The 26,653-nt window shown below is 37.6% G+C and overlaps 2 protein-coding genes across 4 annotated transcripts in view; one reads left to right on the forward strand and one right to left on the reverse strand.

Annotated features, from left to right (window-relative positions):
* LOC125853694 (RGS1-HXK1-interacting protein 1) overlaps nt 1-26,653 on the forward strand; it is a 1,101,770-nt gene that overhangs the window by 820,794 nt on the left and 254,323 nt on the right. Inside the window, exon 9 of one of the 3 annotated variants that reach the window (XM_049533427.1) lies at nt 4,771-4,780. The exons of the other annotated variants lie outside the window; for them this stretch is intronic. The gene's annotated coding sequence lies outside the window, so the exon portion shown is untranslated. Of the gene's footprint in view, nt 1-4,770; nt 4,781-26,653 lie in introns of those variants that run through there. 3 annotated transcript variants of the gene reach the window in all.
* On the reverse strand, nt 16,560-17,699 carry LOC125853692 (F-box protein CPR1-like). The gene has a single exon (XM_049533418.1). The coding sequence runs from the start codon at nt 17,697-17,699 to the stop codon at nt 16,560-16,562; it is 1,140 nt and encodes a 379-aa protein (XP_049389375.1).

Below are 26,653 nucleotides of genomic sequence, written 5' to 3' on the forward strand. Positions count from 1 at the left end.
AGGAGAAATTGAGGAAGAGAAGGGGGCACGAGGCCAAGAGGGCCCGATTGGAGAATAGGTTCCCTAAGGGTGCTAGATTTCATCAAGGCCGAGGAAACCCTCATGTCAACCGGGGATTTGCTATCAATGTTCCTAGACCTCAAGCGGGAGGTGAAGTGGGTTCTATGGATGTATGCCCTAAGTGTGGGAGGAAGCATAGTGGTCCTTGCATGAAGGGTTCGGGTGCTTGCTTTGAATGTCGAGAAGTAGGTCATAAGAGGTTTGAATGTCCCAAGATCAGCAACAAGGTCCGAAGTGCTAACACTACTCCTTTGGGTAGAGGTGCTTCTCAAAGTGATGCCCCAAGGGACAATCGATTTTACGCTTTGCATGGTAGACAAGGTGTTAATGTGACTCCGGATGTGGTGACCGGTATGTTGCAAATCTTTGATCTTGATGTTTATACTTTAATTGATCCGGGTGCCACCCTTTCCTTTGTTACCCCCTTAGTTGCTAGAAAATTTCATATCGAGTCGGAATTGTTGCATGAGTCATATGAAGTATCCACTCGCATTGGTGTCTCTATTGTTGCTAGAAAAGTGTATAGAAATTGTCCGGTTTGCATATAAAATAAGTTGTTGCCTTGTGATCTTGTTGAGTTGAACATGGTGGATTTTGATGTTATTCTTGGGATGGATTGGTTGCATGCATATTATGCTTCTATTGATTGTAGGACTCGTAAAGTCAAGTTCCGATTTCCTAATGAACCCGTCCTTGAGTGGGAGAGCCGGGATGTTGAGGTGAAGGGGAAATTCATTTCTTGTATTAAAGCCCATATGTTGATTTCCAAAGGGTGCTTGTACCATATTGTGAGAGTCAATGATGTGGAGTCTAAAGTCCCTCCTATTGAGTCTATTCTGGTTGTTAATGAGTTTCTAGATGTCTTCCCAGAAGACCTTCCTAGTGTCCCTCCCGAAAGGGAGATAGATCTTGGTATAGACCTCCTTCTCGATACTCAACCTATTTCTATCCCCCCTTACCGTATTGCCCCGGCGGAGTTGAAAAAGTTGAAAGAGCAATTAAAAGATTTGTTAGAGAAGGGGTTTATTAGACCTAGTCATTCTCCCTGGGGTGCTCCGGTTTTGTTTGTGAAGAAGAAAGATGGGTCTCTTAGAATGTGTATTGATTATCGACAACTTAATAGGGTCACCGTCAAGAATAGGTATCCTCTTCCAAGGATTGACGATTTATTTGACCAATTGCATGGGGCTAGTCACTTCTCTAAGATTGATCTTCGGTCAGGGTATCATCAAGTGAAGGTGAGGGAGTGTGATATTCTCAAGACGGCCTTTCGTACTAGGTATGGGCACTATGAGTTTGTGGTGATGTCTTTCGGGTTGACTAATGCTCCGGCTCTCTTTATGGATTTGATGAATAGGGTTTTCAAACCCTACCTTGATTCTTTTGTGGTGGTGTTTATAGATGACATCTTGATCTATTCTCGGGGTGAGGAAGAGCACAAGGGTCACTTGAGGGTTGTACTCCAAAGATTGAGGGAAGAGAAGTTGTACGCTAAATATGAAAAGTGTGAGTTTTGGTTGAAGGAAGTTGCTTTCCTAGGCCATGTGGTGTCGGGGGATGGTATTAAGGTGGATCCTAAGAAGACCGATGTTATTAGGAATTGGCCTAGACCTTTGACCCCGTCGGATATAAGGAGTTTCTTGGGTTTAGCGGGTTATTATAGGAGATTTGTGGAAGGGTTTTCTTCTCTTGCTTCTCCTATGACTAAGTTGACTCAAAAGAAGGCTAAATTTGTGTGGTCGGATGAGTGTGAGGAAAGCTTCCAAACTTTGAAAGAAAGGCTTGTGTCCGCTCCTATTTTGTCACTTCCGGATGGGTTAGAAGGTTTTGTTGTTTATTGTGATGCTTCCCGTATTGGTTTGGGTTGTGTGTTGATGCAAAGTGGTAAGGTTATAGCCTATGCTTCTAGGCAACTTAAGGTTCATGAAAAAAATTACCCAACCCATGATCTTGAATTGGCCGCCGTGGTTTTTGCTTTAAAGATTTGGCGTCATTATTTGTATGGGGTGCATGTTGATATCTTCACCGACCATAAGAATCTCCAATATGTGTTCACGCAAAAAGATCTTAACTTGAGACAAAGGAGGTGGTTAGAATTCCTTAAGGATTATGATATGAGTGTTCACTATCATCCGGGGAAAGCTAATGTGGTGGCGGATGCATTGAGTAGACTGTCCATGGGTGGCTTGGCTCATGTGGAGGAAGGTAGTAAAGAGTTGGCTAAGGAGGTCCATCGGTTGGCCAAATTGGGAGTTAGGTTAGAAGGGGTGGATAGTGGATGAGTAGTTGTTGTTGTTGATTCAAGGTCTTCCTTGGTTGATGAGGTGATAGTCAAGCAAGATCTTGATCCTTCTTTGGTAGAATTAAAGGCTTCGGTGAGTAGTGGTAAGGTGGAGGTTTTCTCCCAAGGGGGAGATGGTGCCCTTAGGTACCAAGGTAGATTATGTGTTCCTTGTGTGGATTGTGTGAGGGAAAGAATCCTTGATGAGGCTTATAATTCTTTTTATTCTATTCATCCGGGGTCAACAAAGATGTATAGAGACTTGAGGGATGTGTATTGGTGGGGCGGTATGAAGAAGGACATTGCAAAATTTGTTTCGGGTTGCCATAGTTGTCAACAAGTCAAGGCCGAACATCAAAAGCCGGGTGGCCTAACTCAAGACATTGAGATACCTACTTGGAAGTTGGAAGAAATCAACATGGATTTTGTAGTGGGCTTACCCAAGGCTAGAATAGGCTTTGGTTCGGTTTGGGTGGTGGTTGATCGGATGACAAAGTCGGCTCATTTCCTACCGGTTAAAACTACTTACGGGGCTGAAGAGTATGCCAAGTTGTACATTCATGAATTAGTAAGGTTGTATGGGATTCCTTTGTCTATCATCTCGGATCGTGGTGCCCAATTCACTTCTCACTTTTGGAGGTCATTCGAAAGGGGTTTTGGTACAAAGGTAAAGCTTAGCATGGCCTTCTACCCTCAAACGGATGGCCAAGCCGAAAGAACAATTCAAACCTTGGAGGATATGCTTAGAGCTTGTGTATTGGAGTTGAAAGGTAGTTGGGATGATCATCTTCCTTTGATTGAATTTGCATACAACAATAGTTATCATTCTAGTATCGGTATGGCTCCTTTTGAGGCACTTTATGGTAGACGGTGTAGGTCACCGGTTGGGTGGTTTGAAGTTGGAGAGGTGGCCTTGTTGGGTCCGGATCTGGTCATGGATGCTCTTGAGAAGGTAAGGATGATTAGGGAGAGGTTGAAAACAGCCCAAAGTCGTCAAAAGTCTTATGCCGATGTGAGGAGACGGGATCTTGAATTCAAAGTGGGTGATTGGGTTTATTTGAAAGTTTCTCCAATGAAAGGTGTGGTTCGTTTTGGTAAGAAGGGGAAATTAAGTCCTAGGTATGTCGGTCCTTATGAGATAATAAGAAGGGTTGGTAAAGTAGCCTATGAGTTGGGGTTGCCCAAGGAGATGGAATTAGTTCATCCGGTATTCCATGTATCGATGTTGAGGAAATGTGTTGGTGATCCTAACGCTATTGTACCTCTTGAGGTTGTGGGTGTTGTAGAAGATAATTTGACGTATGAAGAAGTCCCGGTTCAGATCTTAGATAGACAAGTTAAGAGGTTGAGGAACAAAGAAGTGGCGTCCGTTAAGGTGCTTTGGAGAAATCAACAAGTGGAAAGTGCTACTTGGGAGGCCGAAGTGGACATGCAAAGACGTTATCCTTATCTACTCAACTCCACTCAAGCCTAAGGTATTAAATCAAGTCTCTTGTACTCCATTGAGTCTTATATTTCAGCCCCTGAATCACTAATGTGCATATATGTTTAAATTGACGAGTTATGGATGCTTTACACTAAGTTTTGAAATCTTGAAGTGATGTTTAAATAAAAATTTTGCATTCATGTTGGGGCTGATATGTTCTTACTAAGTCTTGTCTTGTACGTCTCTTCCACATTCGGGGACGAATGTTCCCAAGGGAGAGATATTGAAATGACCCAAAAGATTCTTAAAAATGTGCTTCGAAAGTTATCGGAAACTTGTTTAGCTATATCAAAAAAAAATCCGTTTCGTTTTTTGAAAATCCGACTTAATATTCTTGTTTAGGGGGTCAAATTGAGTGGGGAATGGGTCTAACCCAAATTTTAGAGCAACTGTATCAAAATCCGAAATTTCCAAGTGAAACCTTTTTCGAGGGTCTACTTTGGAGGGTCATATCTCCTAGCACACAAATAATTGGGTGGCCCATAACTTATCCATGGAAAGCACTTTGAGTTAGCTACCTAACGCACTTCGTTTCACCTCATTCGGATTTCGGACGAAGAAGTTATGACCATTTTCGTAAAATCTGTACGGAAGGAAATGCAATTTCCAGTGGCGTTTTTACTGTTCACCCGCCTCATTTTTTTTTCTAAGTGTTGGACCATTTTTCCAAAGGGCATATGTTATTTCCTATATACCATTAGTTCAATTCCCATCTCTAAAACATTTCCCAAAACACATCTCCCATACTTAGACACATTTTCTCTCAAGTTCTCTCAAGAACCCTTATCCAAAACCTTCCTCAAGATTGAAGAGACTCTTGCTCCAAGTTCCAAGCTTCCATTGAAGACACTCTCAAGACCTTCATAAGAACTCAAGGTATGTGGTGTTGAACTCATGGGTCCTTCCACCCATAGTGCCTAGACTCTATTTTACTCACTCATGCATGATTTAAGTTAAGATTCATAAATTAGTATTGTTCTTTGTAATAATTTCCTGCACATTGAATTTTAAACATGAAAAGTGATTGTTTTGAGCATGTTGTGACTCTAGAACTTGAATCTAAATTTGGAATGGATGTGAAGATTTTCATGTGGTATTGTGGGTGTTAAAAGGAGTTGTTGTAGGTTGTTCACTGGTTTAGCTGCATAATTACTACCTTATTTTTCATGCTCTTTGATTCCATTACATGCCTTCAAGGTGTTTGACAAAATGTCCAACTATGGAGAATTGATGAATCGATGCTTTAAAGCTTGAGTTATGAGATGTATGGCAATCCAGAGATGTGTTGATGACAAACTAAGCTTGTGTATATGTTCATTCCATACGTGAGATTGCATTAGAGCCTAATGGGAATTTCCTATATAAAGTGTTGCATGACCATGCCCGGTCCGGGGGAAAAGAACCGGACAACCATGCGAAAGGTTTATATCTCAACACCTAGGATGCTTAGGGTGTGACCAACATTAACCATGTGAGAGGTTTATATCTCACCGCCTAGGATGCTTGGGGTGTGACCAACATCAACCGTGTGAGAGGTTTATATCTCACCACGTAGGATGCTTGGGGTGCGACCAACATCAACCATATGAGCGGTTTATACCTTGCCACCAGGGTGTCCGAGTGTGAACGGCATCCCCCATCCTAAGTTGGGGTTATAGATTGGTTGGATCATGCATACACATATGATATCTACTATTAGTATAGATTTACTTAAACATGTTTTGACTTCACTTTGATCATGCATCCTCATATTGTTATTCATAATGCCTAAGAAACTATTTCTTCTATTTCGATTGTGTCATTGTCTATTGTTGTGTTGCACCCCGCATACTTAGTACATTCCAAGTACTAACACATATTTTGCCTACATGATATCACCATGTAGGGACCGGAGCTATTCTTGATCATTCTCTTAATTCACGTGGCTAGTACGGTGCTTATCCGAGTTTGTTGGTGAGTCCTCAATGATTCGAGGGCTATGTTATGTTTCCTACTCCTATGTTTTGAGACTTTAGCTTGCAATTGTATTTTGACTATGAGGGGAGCCGGTAGTATGTCATGGCCCCCGTCCTATCTATGTATGTAGAGGTGTGCGTTGGACAAGTATTTTGTAAATGAGCTTGACTCTTGTTCTATGATGTCATTTTGAAATGGTTTGCCCTTAGTCCCTATTTCCCGTTAATTAATGTTGATTGTACTTCCGCGACCGATGAAGTGTGATGACAAGTTTGAGAGGCTTGTTTGGGGTTCCTTCGGGTTCCTCATTCGCCATGTCACGTCTAGGCCCTAGGCTTGGGTCGTGACAAGCTTGGTATCAGAGCACTAGGTTGTTAAATCCTCGGAGTCCAACACACCGCGTTGAGTAGAGTCCTAATCATGGTTGTGAAGCGCGCCACGACTATGAATGGGAGGCTACAAAACGTTTTAGGAAAGGTTTCCCTTCTTCATGTTCTATGTCGTGCTTAGAGTGCGATAAGGTGATTCCTCCCTAACGCTTGTTCTTTGGATTGCTAGATCATCATGCCAAACATGAGGGGAAGACGGGCCCGATCACCGGAAGAGCCACCCACCAATGGTGAGCTCCGTGATGCACTCACCATGCTTGCACAAGTGGTAGCTAACCAAGTGCAACAAGGAGCCCAAGCTCCTCGAACTACCACCCCGGGGGAAAGGGTGAGAGATTTCATGAGGATGAACCCTCCGGTCTTCCATGGTTCAAAGGTGGATGAGGACCCGCAAGAGTTCATCGATGAGGTATGCAAAATCTTGACCATTATGGATGTTGGTGCTTGTGAGAAGGCGGAATTGGCGGCCTACCAACTCAAGGGGGTTGCTCAAATTTGGTTTGATCAATGGAAGGGTGAGAAAGGTAATGGCTATGTGGTGTTGTGGGAGGAGTTTAAACTTGCTTTCCTTAATAGGTTCTTCCCTCTTGAGCTTAGGGAGGCAAAGTTGGTGGAGTTCATGAACTTGAAGCAAGGAGCTATGAGTGTGAGGGAGTATGCCCTCAAATTTGTCCAACTCTCCAAGTATGCACCTCACTTGGTGGCCGACTCTAGGTCGAGGATGAACAAATTTGTGATGGGTGTATCCGACTTGGTTAGTGAGGAGTGTCGGTCCGCTATGCTCATTGGAGATATGGATTTGTCTCGGTTGATGACTTATGCCGAGCAAATGGAGGAGGAGAAATTGAGGAAGAGAAGGGGGCACGAGGCCAAGAGGGCCCGATTGGAGAATAGGTTCCCTAAGGGTGCTAGATTTCATCAAGGCCGAGGAAACCCTCATGTCAACCGGGGATTTGCTATCAATGTTCCTAGACCTCAAGGGGGAGGTGAAGTGGGTTCTATGGATGTATGCCCTAAGTGTGGGAGGAAGCATGGTGGTCCTTGCATGAAGGGTTCGGGTGCTTGCTTTGAATGTGGAGAAGTGGGTCATAAGAGGTTTGAATGTCCCAAGATCCGCAACAAGGTCCGAAGTGCTAACACTACTCCTTTGGGTAGAGGTGCTTCTCAAAGTGGTGCCCCAAGGGACAATCGATTTTATGCTTTGCATGGTAGACAAGGTGTTAATGAGACTCCGGATGTGGTGACCGGTATGTTGCAAATCTTTGATCTTGATGTTTATACTTTGATTGATCCGGGTGCCACCCTTTCCTTTGTTACCCCCTTAGTTGCTAGAAAATTTCATGTCGAGTCGGAATTGTTGCATGAGTCATATGAAGTATCCACTCCCATTGGTGTCTCTATTGTTGCTAGAAAAGTGTATAGAAATTGTCTGGTTTGCATATTAAATAAGTTGTTGCCTTGTGATCTTGTTGAGTTGAACATGGTGGATTTTGATGTTATTCTTGGGATGGATTGGTTGCATGCATATTATGCTTCTATTGATTGTAGGACTCGTAAAGTCAAGTTCCGATTTCCTAATGAACCCGTTTTTGAGTGGGAGAGTCGGGATGTTGTGGTGAAGGGGAAATTCATTTCTTGTATTAAAGCCCATAGGTTGATTTCCAAAGGGTGCTTGCACCATATTGTGAGAGTCAATGATGTGGAGTCTAAAGTCCCTCCTATTGAGTCTATTACTGTTGTTAATGAGTTTCTAGATGTCTTCCTAGAAGACCTTCTCGGTGTCCCTCCCGAAAGGGAGATAGATCTTGGTATAGACCTCCTTCCCGATACTCAACCTATTTCTATCCCCCCTTACCGTACGGCCCCGGCGGAGTTGAAAGAGTTGAAAGAGCAATTAAAAGATTTGTTAGAGAAGGGGTTTATTAGACCTAGTCATTCTCCCTGGGGTGCTCCGGTTTTGTTTGTGAAGAAGAAAGATGGGTCTCTTAGAATGTGTATTGATTATCGACAACTTAATAGGGTAACCGTCAAGAATAGGTATCCTCTTCCAAGGATTGACGATTTTATTTGACCAATTGCATGGGGCTAGTCACTTCTCTAAGATTGATCTTTGGTCAAGCTATCATCAAGTAAAGGTGAGAGAGTGTGATATTCTCAACACGGCCTTTCGTACTAGGTATGGGCACTATGAGTTTGTGGTGATGTCTTTCGGGTTGAATAATGCTCCGGCTCTCTTTATGGATTTGATGAATAGGGTTTTCAAACCCTACCTTGAATCTTTTGTGGTGGTGTTTATAGATGACATCTTGTTCTATTCTCGGGGTGAGGAAGAGCACAAGGGTCACTTGAGGGTTGTACTCCAAAGATTGTGGGCAGAGAAGTTGTACGCTAAATATGAAAAGTGTGAGTTTTGGTTGAAGGAAGTTGTTTTCCTAGGCCATGTGGTGTCGAGGGATGGTACTAAGGTGGATTCTAAGAAGATCGATGTTATTAGGAATTGGCCTAGACCTTTGACCCTGTCGGATATAAGGAGTTTCTTGGGTTTAGCGGGTTATTATAGGAGATTTGTGGAAGGGTTTTCTTCTCTTGCTTCTCCTATGACTAAGTTGACTCAAAAGAAGGCTAAATTTGTGTGGTCGGATGAGTGTGAGGAAAGCTTCCAAACTATGAAAGAAAGGCTTGTGTCCGCTCCTATTTTGTCACTTCCGAATGGGTTAGAAGGTTTTGTTATTTATTGTGATGCTTCCCGCATTGGTTTGGGTTGTGTGTTGATGCAAAGTGGTAAGGTTATAGCCTATGCTTCTAGGCAACTTAAGATTCATGAAAAAAATTACCCAACCCATGATCTTGAATTGGCCGCCGTGGTTTTTGCTTTAAAGATTTGGCGTCATTATTTGTATGGGGTGCATGTTGATATCTTCACCGACCATAAGAATCTCCAATATGTGTTCACGCAAAAAGATCTTAACTTGAGACAAAGGAGGTGGTTAGAATTCCTTAAGGATTATGATATGAGTGTTCACTATCATCCGGGGAAAGCTAATGTGGTGGCGGATGCATTGAGTAGAGTGTCCATGGGTAGCTTGGCTCATGTGGAGGAAGGTAGTAAAGAGTTGGCTAAGGAGGTCCATCGGTTGGCCAAATTGGGAGTTAGGTTAGAAGGGGTGGATAGTGGAGGAGTAGTTGTTGTTGATGGTTCAAGGTCTTCCTTGGTTGATGAGGTGATAGTCAAGCAAGATCTTGATCCTTCTTTGGTAGAATTAAAGGCTTCGGTGAGTAGTGGTAAGGTGGAGGTTTTCTCCCAAGGGGGAGATGGTGCCCTTAGGTACCAAGGTAGATTATGTGTTCCTTGTGTGGATGGTGTGAGGGAAAGAATCCTTGATGAGGCTCATAATTCTTTTTATTCTATTCATCCGGGGTCAACAAAGATGTATAGAGACTTGAGGGATGTGTATTGGTGGGGCGGTATGAAGAAGGACATTGCAAAATTTGTTTCGGGTTGCCATAGTTGTCAACAAGTCAAGGCCGAACATCAAAGGCCGGGTGGCCTAACTCAAGACATTGAGATACCTACTTGGAAGTGGGAAGAAATCAACATGGATTTTGTAGTGGGCTTACCCAAGGCTAGAAGAGGCTTTGATTCGGTTTGGGTGGTGGTTGATCGGATGACAAAGTCGGCTCATTTCCTACCGGTTAAAACTACTTACGGGGCTGAAGAGTATGCCAAGTTGTACATTCATGAATTGGTAAGGTTGCATGGGATTCCTTTGTCTATCATCTCGGATCGTGGTGCCCAATTCACTTCTCACTTTTGGAAGTCATTCCAAAGGGGTCTTGGTACAAAGGTAAAGCTTAGCACGGCCTTCCACCCTCAAACGGATGGCCAAGCCGAAAGAACAATTCAAACCTTGGAGGATATGCTTAGAGCTTGTGTATTGGAGTTGAAAGGTAGTTGGGATGATCATCTTCCTTTGATTGAATTTGCATACAACAATAGTTATCATTCTAGTATCGGTATGGCTCCTTTTGAGGCACTTTATGGTAGACGGTGTAGGTCACCGGTTGGGTGGTTTGAAGTTGGAGAGGTGGCCTTGTTGGGTCCGGATCTGGTCATGGATGCTCTTGAGAAGGTAAGGATGATTAGGGAGAGGTTGAAAACAGCCCAAAGTCGTCAAAAGTCTTATGCCGATGTGAGGAGACGGGATCTTGAATTCAAAGTGGGTGATTGGGTTTATTTGAAAGTTTCTCCAATGAAAGGTGTGGTTCGTTTTGGTAAGAAGGGGAAATTAAGTCCTAGGTATGTCGGTCCTTATGAGATAATAAGAAGGGTTGGTAAAGTAGCCTATGAGTTGGGGTTGCCCAAGGAGATGGAATTAGTTCATCCGGTATTCCATGTATCGATGTTGAGGAAATGTGTTGGTGATCCTAACGCTATTGTACCTCTTGAGGTTGTGGGTGTTGTAGAAGATAATTTGACGTATGAAGAAGTCCCGGTTCAGATCTTAGATAGACAAGTTAAAAGGTTGAGGAACAAAGAAGTGGCGTCCGTTAATGTGCTTTGGAGAAATCAACAAGTGGAGAGTGCTACTTGGGAGGCCGAAGCGGACATGCAAAGACGTTATCCTTATCTATTCAACTCCACTCAAGCCTAAGGATTAAATCAAGTCCCTTGTACTCCATTGAGTCTTACATTTCAGCCCCTGAATCACTAATGTGCATATATGTTTAAATTGATGAGTTATGGATGCTTTACACTAAGTTTTGAAATCTTGAAGTGATGTTTTAATAAAATTTTTGCATTCATGTTGGGGCTGATATGTTCTTACTAAGTCTTGTCTTGTACGTCTCTTCCACATTCGAGGACGAATGTTCCCAAGGGGGAGGTATTGAAATGACCCAAAAGGTTCTTAAATATGTGCTTCGAAAGTTACCGGAAACTTGTTTAGCTATATCAAAAAAAGATCCGTTTCGTTTTTTGAAAATCCGACTTCATATTCTTGTTTAGGGGGTCAAATTGAGTGGGAAATGGGTCTAACCCAAATTTTAGAGCAACCGTATCAAAATCCGAAATTTCCAAGTGAAGCCTTTTTCGAGGGTCTACTTTGGAGGGTCATATCTCCTAGCACACAAATAATTGGGTGGCCCATAACTTATCCATGGAAAGCCCTTTGAGTTAGCTACCTAACGCACTTCGTTTCACCTCATTCGGAGTTCGGATGAAAAAGTTATTCCCATTTTCGTAAAATCTGTACGGCAGAAAATGCAATTTCCAGTGAGCGTTTTTACTGTTCACCCGCCTCATTTTTTTTTCTAAGTGTTGGACCATTTTTCCAAAGGGCATATGTTATTTCCTATATACCATTAGTTCAATTCTCATCTCTAAAACATTTCCCAAAACACCTCTCCCATACTTAGACACATTTTCTCTCAAGTTCTCTCAAGAACCCTAATCCAAAACCTTCCTCAAGATTGAAGAGACTCTTGCTCCAATTCCAAGCTTCCATTGAAGACACTCTCAAGACCTTCATAAGAACTCAAGGTATGTGGTGTTGAACTCATGGGTCCTTCCACCCATAGTGCCTAGACTCTATTCTACTCACTAATTCATGGTTTAAGTTAAGATTCATAAATTAGTCTTGTTCTTTGTAATAATTTCCTGCACATTGAATTTTAAACATGAAAAGTGATTGTTTTGAGCATGTTGTGACTCTAGAACTTGAATCTAAATTTGGAATGGATGTGGAGATTTTCATGTGGTATTGTGGGTGTTAAAAGGTGTTGTTGTAGGTTGTTCACTGGTTTGGCTGCATAATTACTACCCTATTTTCCATGCTCTTTGATTCCATTACATGCCTTCAAGGTGTTTGACAAAATGTCCAACTATGGAGAATTGATGAATCGATGCTTTAAAGCTTGAGTTATGAGATGTATGGCAATCCAGAGATGTGTTGATGACAAACTAAGCTTGTGTATATGTTCATTCCATACGTGAGATTGCATTAGAGCCTAATGGGAATTTCCTATATAAAGTGTTGCATGACCATGCCCGGTCCGGGGGAAAAGAACCGGACAACCATGTGAGAGGTTTATATCTCACCACCTAGGATGCTTGGGGTGTGACCAACAACAACCATGTGAGAGGTTTATATCTCACCACCTAGGATGCTTGGGGTGTGACCAACATCAACCATGTGAGAGGTTTATATCTCACCACCTAGGATGCTTGGGGTGTGACCAACATCAACCATGTGAGAGGTTTATATCTCACCACCTAGGATGCTTGGGGTGTGACCAACATCAACCATGTGAGGGGTTTATACCTTGCCACCAGGGTGTCCGGGTGTGAACGGCATCCCCCATCCTAAGTTGGGGTTATAGATTGGTTGGATCATGCATACACATATGATATCTACTATTAGTATAGATTTACTTAAACATGTTTTGACTTCACTTTGATCATGCATCCTCATATTGTTATTCATAATGCCTATGAAACTATTTCTTGTATTTCGATTGTGTCCTTGTCTATTGTTGTGTTGCACCCCGCATACTTAGTACATTCCAAGTACTAACGCATATTTTGCCTACATGATGTCACCATGTAGCGACTGGAGCTACTCTTGATCCTTCTCTCCATTCACGTGGCTAGTACGGTGCTTATCCGAGTTTGTTGGTGAGTCCTCAATGATTCGAGGGCTATGTTATATTTCCTACTCCTATGTTTTGAGACTTTAGCTTGCAATTGTATTTTGACTATGAGGGGAGCCGGTAGTATGTCATGACCCCCGTCCTATCTATGTATGTAGAGATGTGCGTTGGACAAGTATTTTGTAAATGAGTTTGACTCTTGTTCTATGATGTCATTTTGAAATAGTTCGCCCTTAGTCCCTATTTCCCGTTAATTAATGTTGATTGTACTTCCGCGACCGATGAAGTGTGATGACTAGTTTGAGAGGCTTATTTGGGGTTCCTTCGGGTTCCTCAATCGCCATGTCACGTCTAGGCCCTAGGCTTGGGTCGTGACAGGCATGCAATGAGTTGCACCAACTATCAACACATCAACTGATATGCTAAGGCACCAAAACCTTCGACGGGGTGGCTGAAATAATTTGAACCCTGTCCATGGAAACAAAATATGGTATCCCATCAGATTCAACATTTCAGACTCAATGGAACCATTGAAACTTCCATCCGAGGTCGTTTTGATGAAAAGTGAGTCACACACTCAAGTTCCATTTTAAGCAAAAATCCATAAGGGGGCTCAGAATCAGCCTAGAAGCCTCGGGATCCAAACGAACGGTCGTTCTACACCAAATTCAACATTCTGGGGTTAACCATGATGAAGGTATTCTAATTCGAGCTTGTTTACTAAGAATGTCGACTAAAGTCAAACTTAGGCGTTAACGTGGAAGTTAAAATGCCTAATCGCACATACTCACACTGAAAGCTTTGGGAGTCATGTCGACTATGCTACTAGCCTAAAATGACCCTTTTGGAGCTAATGGGGTCATAAGAATTGGATTTTGAGGTTATCTTCTTGAAATTTTTATAAAAATAACCACTCAAAATTCAAAAGCTCCAAAACGCTGAAACTTGCATAAAAACTAAACAATGACCAGGTGATTGAATTGTCAGCCCCAACAAGTCATAACTGAATTGGGACGCTATAGGAAAGATATAACCGATGAACATGAGGCATAAACATAGAAATGACCTGGATGTCATTATTCAGCTATTCAGTTTTGAAAAATTATTCCTTTTTTTTCTATTCTTATACCCATTACGTGTTGTTTCNTGTTTACTAAGAATGTCGACTAAAGTCAAACTAAGGCGTTAACGTGGAAGTTAAAATGCCTAATCGCACATATTCACACTGAAAGCTTTGAGAGTCATGTCGACTATGCTATTAGCCTAAAATGACCCTTTTGGAGCTGATGGGGTCATAAGAATTGGATTTTGAGGTTATCTTCTTGAAATTTTTATAAAAATAACCACTCAAAATTCAAAAGCTCCAAAACGCTGAAACTTGCATAAAAACTAAACAATGACCAGGTGATTGAATTGTCAGCCCCAACAAATCATAACTGAATTGGGTCGCTATAGAAAAGATATAACTGATGAACATGAGGCATAAACATAGAAATGACCTGGATGTCATTATTCAGCTATTCGGTTTTGAAAAATTATTTTTTTTTTCTATTCTTATACCCATTACGTGTTGTTTCAGGATACAAATTGGCTTACCTACTTGTAGGTTATAGTAGGTGTCATCATGAATCAAAAAAATTGATCGTGACAAATAAACTTTGCAAACATGGAGCAATTAACCATGACATTGATACCAATGAAAGATAATCAGAGAAAAATTGATGGGTTGTGTACCTTATATTTGCAATGGAAGTTGTTGATTTTGTGACCAAAAACAAGTTTCTAAATCCCTCTTTGAATCACTAGAAATTAAAATTTTGATTCACAAACTGAATGTCTATTTGGTGTTGATGTTAATATGAAAGAAAGAAATGTGTTTTATGTTTCAACCCTTTTGATCCATGTATCTCTTGTGGAAGAAGAACTAAAATATAAAGGGGAGTTCATCAGTTACTAAACTATTTTCCCAAACATTTCAAATTCTTAGATAACCACCATGTTATCTTCTTCTAAGAAACAAAACGGGTGGATTGATACATATGGGAGATCTATGACCCCTGAAATCTAACATATTTGCATGTTAGACAACAAATTAATTTATTAAGCCTCCAAAATTATGTTTTGAATAACTTATTTGGACAAAGTTGGTGTAGTTAGGAAGGCATGCACTTATGAATTTGTTTCTCCGACAACTTTTTAAGGGAATATTAGTGCATCTTCCGCTTCAACTTCTCGGTTCAAGATCGTAATTTTAATGCTCGGATGAAGGAATGTATTATGTACCATTTACAAGAGATAAAGGATGAGATGAACCATGACATGTGATAAAATATGAGACTAGAAATAAAAGGAAAAAATAAGATGAGAAATGTTTTAGAAATGAGACCTCTTTCAGATTTTTAAATTCTATAAATTAATATAATTATTTAGGATAAAAATTTTACTATAAGGGGTCGTTTAATTGGGAACAAGTTATTCTAGGTTTAGTTATCACGGGGTTAACTATCTTGGGATAACTTATCACATCACTATGATATAAATGGTGGGATAAGTTATCCCAAACATGAAAATCAAACACGATACAATAATTTTATCCCATCGCCAATTAGTTTTAATCCCTCACACCAAACAACCCCTAAAGGTGTAGTTGAGTTAGTAGTATTAAAAACACATTGCCAATTAACTAGTAAACGCATATCAAACTTGAATGATATATTACCAACAAATTAACAAGTATTCGTAAATTTCCTAACAATAATTGACGAAAGTTTTCCGTGGCTAAAATTACTAGTGTAATTTAGCAAAAATAAATAATCATGCTTACTAACATATTTAAAATTCGTAGCTAAATTACCAACATAAATTTTCTATTGCTAAAATTGTCAACCAATTACAAATGTTTCTTGAAAAATTACTATTGGCCTTGCCAACCACATTAGTATCCATTAGTACAATTGCTACCAGAATACGAACACATTCAGTCTTTGTTACTGTAATTAACAACATATTTACAAACAAAATTGAGTAATAAAGTACCAAATTTAGTAGTCGGTTAGTAAAGATATTAATGATATACCAATCAAAAATTGGTTAGTGAATTTACCAACGAAAGTTTCAGGTCAAATTTTAAAATTCTCCAATAGCATCTTTGGGTGTTTACCAACTGATTTTTAGTTGATAATTTTACCAACAAATTAAAATTGATTGGCAAAATTTACCATCAAGCCTTTTAGCAAAAAAAATAATAATATCAGTTGGTAGCTAAATTTGCCAACTGATTTGATCAATTTACCAACAAAAGTTTCTGTTGGTAATTGGGGTTTCTTTTGTAGCATTTTAACTAACTTTCTTAAGCATGTTCCACACCTCAAATAATTATTTATTTTGAAATGGAGAGAGTTTTTACCGGGTAATGCTAAATGGCCAGAAAATTTGGTCAGAAAATTAAAAAGTCTATAATATCTTTTTTATTTTAAAATAAACTAATCTTTTATTCATTTTTTAGTTAAAAGGTATTAAAGTTAAAAGGGTAAAAATGTTCAAAAAGGTAAAATAAGATAGATAAAATACCATTTTGACCAAATTTTCTGACCAAAAGGATTTTTCCTTGCCACAAACGAGTTTCAAATACACATGGAAAATTCTTCTTCTTTATTTTGGTTGAAAACTATGTGCTACTTAATCATGATAATGTGAAACAATTACACCTTGATATGGAATGTTAATGTGTGTATCATGCTTAGGGTCCTCTTTTTGGAATAGAAATCAAACTTTCCTTGAAAACTATGACTCTCAAACTTTTTGGATAAGCATGTAAGTCGAATTTCTTGACTTCATTGGAATTCAGATCATAGGAAATCAGAAGTCCACTTTTACTTTGAAGAAGCAATAAATGATCCCTCCAAGTTGTTAATGGGAATTGAAAAGGAAAAGGTTTAATCATATACATTTTAGTCCAAGACTCGTGTACATTATACTCCATCATTATCCAGATGTCCATGGTATGTTGAGTGAGATCATTATTGCTATTTGGAGGGGGATAACAAATCAAGGTTAGCAACTCATTCAAGACTGTGAGGCTATAACACTTACCATCAAAGACATTACAAGCATCAGGCATATTCATATTGTGAAAAATCTCAGTACTAATATCAAAGCATAGAATTACATATATTCGATCTGTTTTTGCATACCAATGAAATGTTCCATGATGAAGTATCTCGAAAGATGGATTACTAAACACACTAGGCAATTGTTGATCCATATCAGGATTCACATCTCTCCATGAATCAATGCACAAATCATAAACCTCTACTTTTTTCTCCTGCTTCTCAGGACCCCAATAAGCATCCAAAAATACCTCCGAAATCCTTACAAATTTGTAATCATTTCCAATCGAATCAAAACCAAATCCAATGCCACCTTTAAAGCTACGATGAAAACCCTTTTCACAAACGAAAGGGCTAGGTGGGAGTGACATATAGTTTTTAGTAGCTGGATTAATTAAGACAATAACATCATTATCCGTCAAAACAATCAAACCATTGCAAGGGCCAACGAGTTCATTAAAACGACGAGTGAAGTTTAGATATGGAAGATCAAGATCTAGTAAAACAAGATCATTGTGATCATTGCTAGAATTAATAGACAAGACATTTTTAAATCCTTCAGTTTCTTTGAAGGAACGACTAAATATAATGAATTCATTGTTTGTAGTTGTAGTGTCATTGATATGAATATTTTTAAATCTTGAGGATTGTATAAGAGTATACCAACTTTTGGAGTTGAATTTAAATCTTAGAAGAGATTTCACTGAAAATCTCAAAAGTATATAAATTATCACATCCTCAGGTAATATTTTCATAATTCCATTCGACATAGTTGGTTCTCTACAATGAAAAACGAATGATGTTTTCACCTCTTCTTAAAGTATAACACACCAGTAATATCTCTTTTGAGTTGGACGCTAAACCTTATATCCCGCATAGTCAGTTATCACACTTGCAAATTATCCGCCAAATAATATTCATTTTCTCCTTCATCTTTAATTGAAAAAGTATGAAAACTTATTTTTTAGATTTAAAATTATTCAATCATCATCATATATTATTAAAAGTAGAAATGTAAAGTCGAATTATCATTTTACCCCCTTACACTAAATAAAAAACTTTTAAAACATTTTATTAATCAAATATTATGTTATACTAATATATATGAAATACTAAAAGTGGGAATTTTGAACTTAAAAAATGAAAGACGAAATTGTCTATGAAAAGTTGTTAGACATTTTTACCCTTTTAAAAACTCATATGGAAAGGCCCTAAATTGAAAAGTTCAATTGCCGAAATATTTATTAAATATTGAACGACCATTTGATCCTTCACTTAAATATTACTCCTATTAATAATTTTGTACAAAAATATATATTAAAAAAGTAATAATTTTATATAAAAATAAATAAATAGAAGTTGTGAATTTTTTTCTCTAATAGATGATAATTTATGGTGCATTGAACTATATTAATGGAGAGAATTGTTCACCTTCCAATAATTATTACAAGCTTCAGTAGTTATGCACTAAATGATACCTCATCCTAAAAATAATTTTACACGTTTCAATTCCTGAAATAATTTGTAAGTTCACAAAAATAAACCCCTCAAATTCTTGGCTGCGTTAGTATATCATTATATACAGTATATGTATGATTAAATGTTTAAAGGCTCCCTTTTTAATTTTATTATAATGAATGTTAATAATACCTATAATAAATGTTAAGGAAGAATCCTGCGTCAAAAGTTATTTACTAAAATATGATTTATAAATTTTTTCCCAATTATATCCTTGAGCAAAAACAAATGACCTTAAATAAACGATTACTTATAATGAGGTGAATGTAGACAATTATTTCATACATTTGATTTGCTATATGATTTGTAACTTCAATCATGTTATGATTCGACCTTTCATCATTTGTTCATCATCTTCCATTGTTATAAAATATTTTCCATCCATTTTTAAGTTTAAATTCCTTCTTTAATATTCAAGCCTAATGTTTGTTTGTTTGATCTTCAGCGGTTATAATACTTTTGTTTTGCTATCTTTTGACGTTTTACATTATTTTATTACATATAAAGGTGTACATTAAAATATCAGACTATGTAATCATTTTTCTTTGCTTGTCGTACATTAAAATATCAGACTATGTAATCATTTTTCTTTGCTTGTCTTACTTGCCTACTAGAAATTGAACATATGGCACCACTTTTTCTTGCAACGGTTATACAACCATTGCAATAGATAGTCAATGGCAACGGTTTCGCCCGTTGCATAAGATTATTGGGTCTGTTAGAACACTTATCTAATTGAACTGTTGCGGTAGGAGAAGAACTGTTGCGGTAGATATAACTATTACAACACTTACAATATTCGTTGCTATAGTTGTCTCTATAGTAACAGTTAATTAATAAAAATATGTATGGCAACGCTTTTTATTTGGCTCCTTATTTTCCCACCTTATAATTAGGGCTTTTATTTCTTTTGTATTCCATTTATCTTTCCCTTCTTTTTCATTTACCCAACCAGCAGCAAAGAACTTGTTTCAAAATTTTTGCTCTTATTCTCGCCGTCTTCATCGATGACATAGATAAGTATCTATTGAATCTATAAGTACTATATAGATACAATGTTATTTATATTACACCTGCAAGTGTAAATTTGGTTCTTTATTTTTCTTTCGGTTTGTTTTTGTAGAGATTTTTTCTGTATTTAGTCCTTATTTTCTTTAAAATGCAACTCATGGAACCCAGTTGGTAACTCCTTCGATTTGGTGTTCAGAGGCCTGATCGCTGACCTAAATTAGCCTGTAAGTTCAAATTAATGAAGCAGGGGAAGAGCGAATCTGGTTCCTCAATGGGCCACACTAGCAGTCTCGTTCTGGGGTCACTGTGCTTAGACTAAGTACCAAGTTTCATCAAAATAAGAGAAATTTCGCCAAAGCAACTGTTTATGAAGAAAACTGGAGAAATAGAGAGTGAAGCGATTTTCAGTTGACGACTCTTCGTCTAAGGTATTATCTATTTTTCTAATGATTAATTTGTTTCACTAAAGCTTGGTTTGGAAGGTATAAAACTGAGATATTGTGTTTATTGTTTATTATCGAGTTTGTTTATTCTTAATTATATGACATTATTAGTTTTAAACATATACACATTCTTGATTCTTGATAGATATAAGTGGCACATATATTACTGAAGCATTATAAGTAATATCATGAAATTTCTTCCAACCACTCATAAGAGTTCATCCTATTGGTACTTGGTCCATAAACCTTTATCTTATATAAAAAAAAAAAGAGTTCATCCACTATGGTAAATGAGAGGGAAAAATGTTTCAAGTAAAACCACACAAGTTTGTTTCACTTGCTACATTGAGATTTTAGATAAAATGTCATTTGATGTGAGCCATTGAAGTCCTATAATCCCTTTAGAATCAATAATTCACTCTTTCAATACAAATCCAACAATGTTTAGAGCTTTCTGTGTGGTTTAGTTTGTCATTAACAAATTTTTAAGCAAAATCGAGTATATTTTTTTTTGTTGTCGAGAAACGAATTCAAGAGTGCATGTCTTTATGTTCCAAATTTTTCTGTGCCTGAAGTATTATCAGTGCATTTTTGTCGAGGAAGAACTAATACTGATTATTGATTTGATTATTTGTTATGATCCCTAAAAATCCTTGCTTTTTTGAAAGTAAAATGTTTTAAACCACACACCATTGTGATGATAAGTATAGTAAGCTTCTAATAGCAGTTTCGTAGAAAATTTGTTTTTTCTTGAAGTGATTTTGTAACAGAAGAATGTGCTTGGTAGAATTAGAGATGAAGTCAAGAATATGGAGTCAAAGGTCATTGGAAGAGGCTAAAGATCCCGTAACTAGGCTGGTAAATCAGTACAATTCTTTTACTCTGAAGGTTACTTTAGCTTCTCTTACTATTTTTTGGTCTTGGTATTGTATTTTCATTTCTTAGTATGTATATGGTTCAGTATTCAGTAGTGTAGTAATTGCATATGGTTCTGTATTCAATGGTGTAGAAAGTAATTATTATGGTACTATCAAGATTTCAACCTTATTTTCAACAACTTAGTTTATAGAGTTGAAATTAGGACTTCATTGAATCTTTTGTATTCGATGAATGACACTAAATTTTTTTGGCGAGTTTCAATTGTTCATCGAATCAAAGATAACCATTTTAATTTATCTGATTTCTCTTGTAGTTTTCAAGATATTGTTATAGTTAGATAGGAATTTAGTAGTAATTACCTTGAATGTTTTACAAGTAGTATTGTTTTGTATTAACATAAATGTTATTCTAAAATTTGTTATATGTTGGATGCTTGAACCTCATAGCCTGATCTTGTGTCCAGCAGCATTGGTGCAGAATGGCAGATAACAACCAACTTTTCCATTGCTAGCATCACCTGCAGGTTTGTTATCAACTACTAGTAAGATTTGGCAAAAACACTTTCATTTATTAGATGATACCTTCTGAAGAGCAGTGCTGGCCTTAATAGCAATATTTGAAAATTGGTTGTCAAGTGGATAATACATGGATTTAATTAGCAAACTAGATATTCTGATGTAGCCCATTGTCTTTGTTAACATTCTGGATTGTCTTATAGCCAACCACTACAAAAATTTGTAAAAGATATTTTGGCTTAAACACTTAAATTGAGCAAATCCAAAACGAGCTCTATGTCATGTGTTACATTAAAGAGATAATTAAATTATAAGTAGCATTTTTCTTCCTCTCTCCAAAATAATTATTAATAAACAATCCTTGTTGTTGTCACACTATGTTGCAGTTGATTTATTCTTCTGTTAAATTTAATTCTTAATCAATCCTGCATTCGGGTGATTTGCATATATCTTATTTCTTTTTGTATAACTTTTAAGAGTCGTGTTATCATCCTACCGACTTCGTTTTGATAGTAATTCTATACTCCCCTCACTATAAATAATATTCATGAGTTTTTCTTATCTAGTTAGATTCTTAGAATAGGACTAGGAATTAGAATGCGAAATTAATGAAACTTTAACTTAAGATGATAGCAGTGGACTTACTGGTTGTGTTGTCTCCAAATTGGAGCAAGGGTGAACTAGATTGAATTTGTTGGCATATTTTCCATGTCAATTTGCGGGTTGCTGATGCAGAGCTAATAACAAGTTATCTGCAAACAATTCTTGTACTCCCATGTAAAATAAAAATGATTCTCGCGATAAAAGGTCAGTGTTCAAAATTCTCTGTATGCCAATTTCTTTTATGCTTCTTGTTTTAATGTGAAAATCTTGTTAATTCAAGAGAATGTGAGATTGTACAGATGTTATGTGTATCTGCTTTACTACTTCATTTCCTCTGCATTTTTGTTTTGCAATCTGAAGTGCTAAATACAATCTTAACAAAGCTAGTAGTTGTTTTGAAAGAAAATAACTAAGAAAGCTACATAAAGTTTTTAGACGTGTCTGTATGAATATTTTTTAAAATAGCGTACTTGTTGCTTTTATTTATCAATTCTTAAACTTCTTGAAGCACGGTGGAGGCTAATGTATAATGTTAAACCTTTGGATGATGAAGTTTCGGTGAAGTCCCTCGGAGGATTACTCTTTCATAGTGATAATAGTTTCAATTGTTTTAAGCTAACGTCAGTGACTAGGCTTAAGACAAGGCCAGTGGCTATGCATTTTCTAAAACTCTTTTTTAGTAAATCTCTCTTTTTTCACTCACTATGTAATGCTATATTATGGAGAAGATTTGAATAATATCGTGCTTACTTAATCACCTATATATTTATGTATTGATCGGTTATTATCAATTTTTTTTATGTATTAACACTATTGTTTTGCGAATTTTATTGCGTTAACTTATTTATGATCTTTTGTAGGTGAAACAAATGAATAAATAGTAGACAAAAGCAGTGAAGACTTTACGCAAAGAGTGTTCGTTGATTGTTGCCAGAGATCTTTAACATTTTAGGAATACCATATTTCTTAATTAAATTTGTAAATATATGTATCCCAAGTCTTGAATTGTTAAACAATATTTTATATAGAGAGTTAATAACACCAGCTGGAAGGACTATGATTATGTTAGTTGGTGAATACTTCTTATCCTGATTTATTTAAATTTTGGAGTATTATTTTCAATATATAAATAATAGTATATTGTTTTTTCATTGAACAGTTGCAATATCCTAAACAAACCGTTGCAGTTGATCACCAAATCATAGCCCATAAAATCTGTTGCAATAGTCTATATTATTGTTGCAATAGTATAAAAAAAGTTGTTGCATAAAACATATGGCAATGGATTTAAGCCGTTCCAATTGATAAAAGAACCGTTGCAATAGATTGTCTTATGGCAACGGAGGAAAAATCATTGCAATAGGTACACCTACTGCAATGGTTCTAAGACCGTTGCCAAAACCGTTGCAATAGATCTATTGCCACGCAATCAGATGAAATGGGTGTTGAACCGTTGCGATAGATCTATTGCAACGGTTTTACTATCTATCACCACAGTTTTATGTTTGTTGCCGTAGGCCTATTTTCTAGTAGTGTAATTGAATCAGTATTACCACAACAAATCACAGGTGTAGTCATTTCTTTGGTACGATTGAATATTTTGTAAGACTATAATGACCAAAATTTATGTTGAGTACTTATTGTGTTTTGAAAAATGTAACTGCAATTTCTTCTATAATATTCTATGTGGATTTCACAATCTTATTTCTTAGGTCATGATGGAACCTACTACATCCCACAAATAGGTAAGCCTAACCCATAGCCCAAAATCATAAGAAACGGGCTATCACGTTAGATATAAATGTGAAGGAGCGATGAGCAATAACAAGGAGAAGAAGGAGAAATAAGCAGATATATACACTAAATCATCCCCAGGACCTGACATCAGTCGGTAATCAAGTATCTCGTCAAAATATGAGTACAACGCTTTATAAATACAAAAAATACAGAATTGTCTCTGAAAGCAAATAAACACTACTAATAGTCAACATAGAGGGAGATCAGCAACTCTGAACGCCAAGAGCTCATCCTTGTCTCTGAATCCCAAAAAATTCTCCACACGAGATCCAACTCGAAGGAGATAACTCGTACTATGATCTGCAGGATATAGAAGTTTAGTATTAATACCAATAAGCGGTACTCAGTAGCTATAGTAGGATTGCACTCCAAATATAAAACTTGTATGAACAATAGGTAAATAAGGAAGGTACAATACCAGTATCTCACAAAGAAATAGATCATTGTAATACAGGCAGTAAGAACGAAATAATATGATACACATATTAAGAGGCTGAGTCAAAAGAACATATCTGGAGGCACAAACCCACCAACCTACTCACAAAGGGATAATACTATGGAAGTTAACTAACCAAATGAGGGAGTGCCAACATCAATACAAGTCTAATCCACACACCTAACCAATTATCAGTACAACAAAAGAAGACACAAACATAATCAAACAATAACTTAATCGGACCCCATAAGCCCAAAAGGTACAAAATATTAAATAGAATCCAACTCCCCTCGATAATACCAGTAGGTGCAAACTACAAAAAATATACTGTGAGAGACAATGCATATGAATGCAGGTAATGCAGTAGAAACCAGCTAAACCATTACCATCAAGTGCCACACAACAAAGTATATACACCTACCTCATGTACCTATAGCTAGGTAGGACCCATGTGGCTCCCTCATCTGGTTCAATGTGTCACACCACCACAGGGACCCATAGGGGAATCTAGAAGTTTGTATACACTGCTAGGTCCCAATCTAGGGCATCTAAATATACAAATATCCATTGCGCTACTGGATCCTCTCTGTCATGGTATCAGAGTTACAAATAGCAAAACCAATGCAGGAAAGGGTGACGCTGCACCGACTAATCAAGTAAAAAGGTGAGTGCATCCACGATGTGTCTAATGTTTTAAGGTAGTAAGGTAACACATCCTTAATGCCTCATTTATCTTTAAAATTTTTGTATCAAAGAAATACAGGTGATAACTTCCGTTATCCAGTTTTAAAAGAGTAATAGTGTGAAAACATCTTTCTAAAAAATAACCATAATAATTCAATGTATGAACCGAAATTGTACAACAAAATGAGTGAAATCAAGTGTCACAATGCAATGCATGTGGTCACCAGCATCCAAACAATAGCATACAAACATTTAGATAAATACTATTGATAATACTACTCTTTTAAAGGAAGGAAGACTAACCTAAACTCCAGTTGATCCTCGGCCAAGGCCTCGGGCCCAACAATATACTTAAATCCTTAACAGTAAAAGCATAACAAGTTCATCAGCTCCCAAGAAATGAAGGAAATGGGAAAGTGCTTCAAAAATCCAACAGGGAATACCTCAAGGATCGACACCTTACCCTGAACATACCACAAAACAATAACCAAGCCCAGCCTAATCCATCTCACGGCTATGACAAACAACTAAGGCCCGAGCATAACAGAAACTAACAAGAACCGCAATAAGTACTACCAAGTGTAACAAATAAAGGATCACTAAAATGTGACTAAAGCTCCTAAGTCCCAAATTAGAATAAGCTATGAAGTATCAATCCTAAAAAAAATTAGGGCACCAACCATACTATGAGCAAGGGCTACTAGCCTGAGCTAAGGATCCCGCCACCCAAGATAGGCTAAAGGCTTCTACTGGCATCCAACGAATAAAAACAAGGAAGGGATATTTGAACCCAACATATACAATCCTAGTTCACATTCAATTCATACTAAACCTTATCTAATAAACAAAGTAAAAAAAGTAGACTATAGCCTACTTCAAAGACAATTACGAGTTTTCCAAATCCACTTTATCAGGGCTCTCCACTTTTGAAACACCTCTGATCACTGTAATACTATAAAAATATTGATCACAATAAAAATACAGATTTTTAGATACCAAAATTTCAATAATTGGAGACAAATCAAAATGGGAATGTAGAACATGCGCTGAGAATCCTGAAATTGACTCAATCAAAAAGTCTGATTTAACTTGCCAAGATGGTGACCCAAAATTGAACACAATTCGATGCTCACAGAGGGGATAAAGTAGTATATGCATAAAAAAAAACTAAAAATATCACCATTAAAAGCTTGGGTAGCCCCTTTGGGGTACAAATAATGTAAATTCGATGACTTCCACACTTTCCTAATAACTCCATTATGTAGCCACGCCAAACCCAACAACATGCAACAAAAATCATCCAAAAACAGAGCTCTATGTATAAACTTATCAAAGTTAGAATAATTGGAATAAGGCTAAAATCCACCTTAGTCTTTATTTGAAAGACCATGGAACTGTCTTCCGTGAATGTCAGACCTTATCCGCAAAAACGAAGTGTCAGAACCGCAAAGCTCCACAAAAGCAATGCCTAGCCTGCAAACGCAGATGGTCAACCTCTTAGACCTTTGTGAACGAGGTTGGATGCCCGCGAACGCGATGCTCAACTTCCAAAGCTCAACGAATGCAACATTCGGCTCGCGAATGTGGTGGCCAACATCACTGTCTTCCACAAACGTTGACAGACATGTGAATGTGAAAAAGACTAGGTTGTGCACTAGTAGGTGGTATACCAACCCAAGTTAGAATGTGCAAAATGCCCCGATGCGGGCTCGAGATTCATACGGAATCTCATGCGTGCAAATGAGATATGATACCCCACAAATTTGACATTCCAATCTCAATAGAGATGTCGATACTTTTAATTTAGGTTGTCTCGATGATAAGTAGGTCTTATTCCT

Source organism: Solanum stenotomum, chromosome 1, assembly GCF_019186545.1.
Source record: "Solanum stenotomum isolate F172 chromosome 1, ASM1918654v1, whole genome shotgun sequence".
Lineage (NCBI taxonomy): Eukaryota > Viridiplantae > Streptophyta > Magnoliopsida > Solanales > Solanaceae > Solanum > Solanum stenotomum.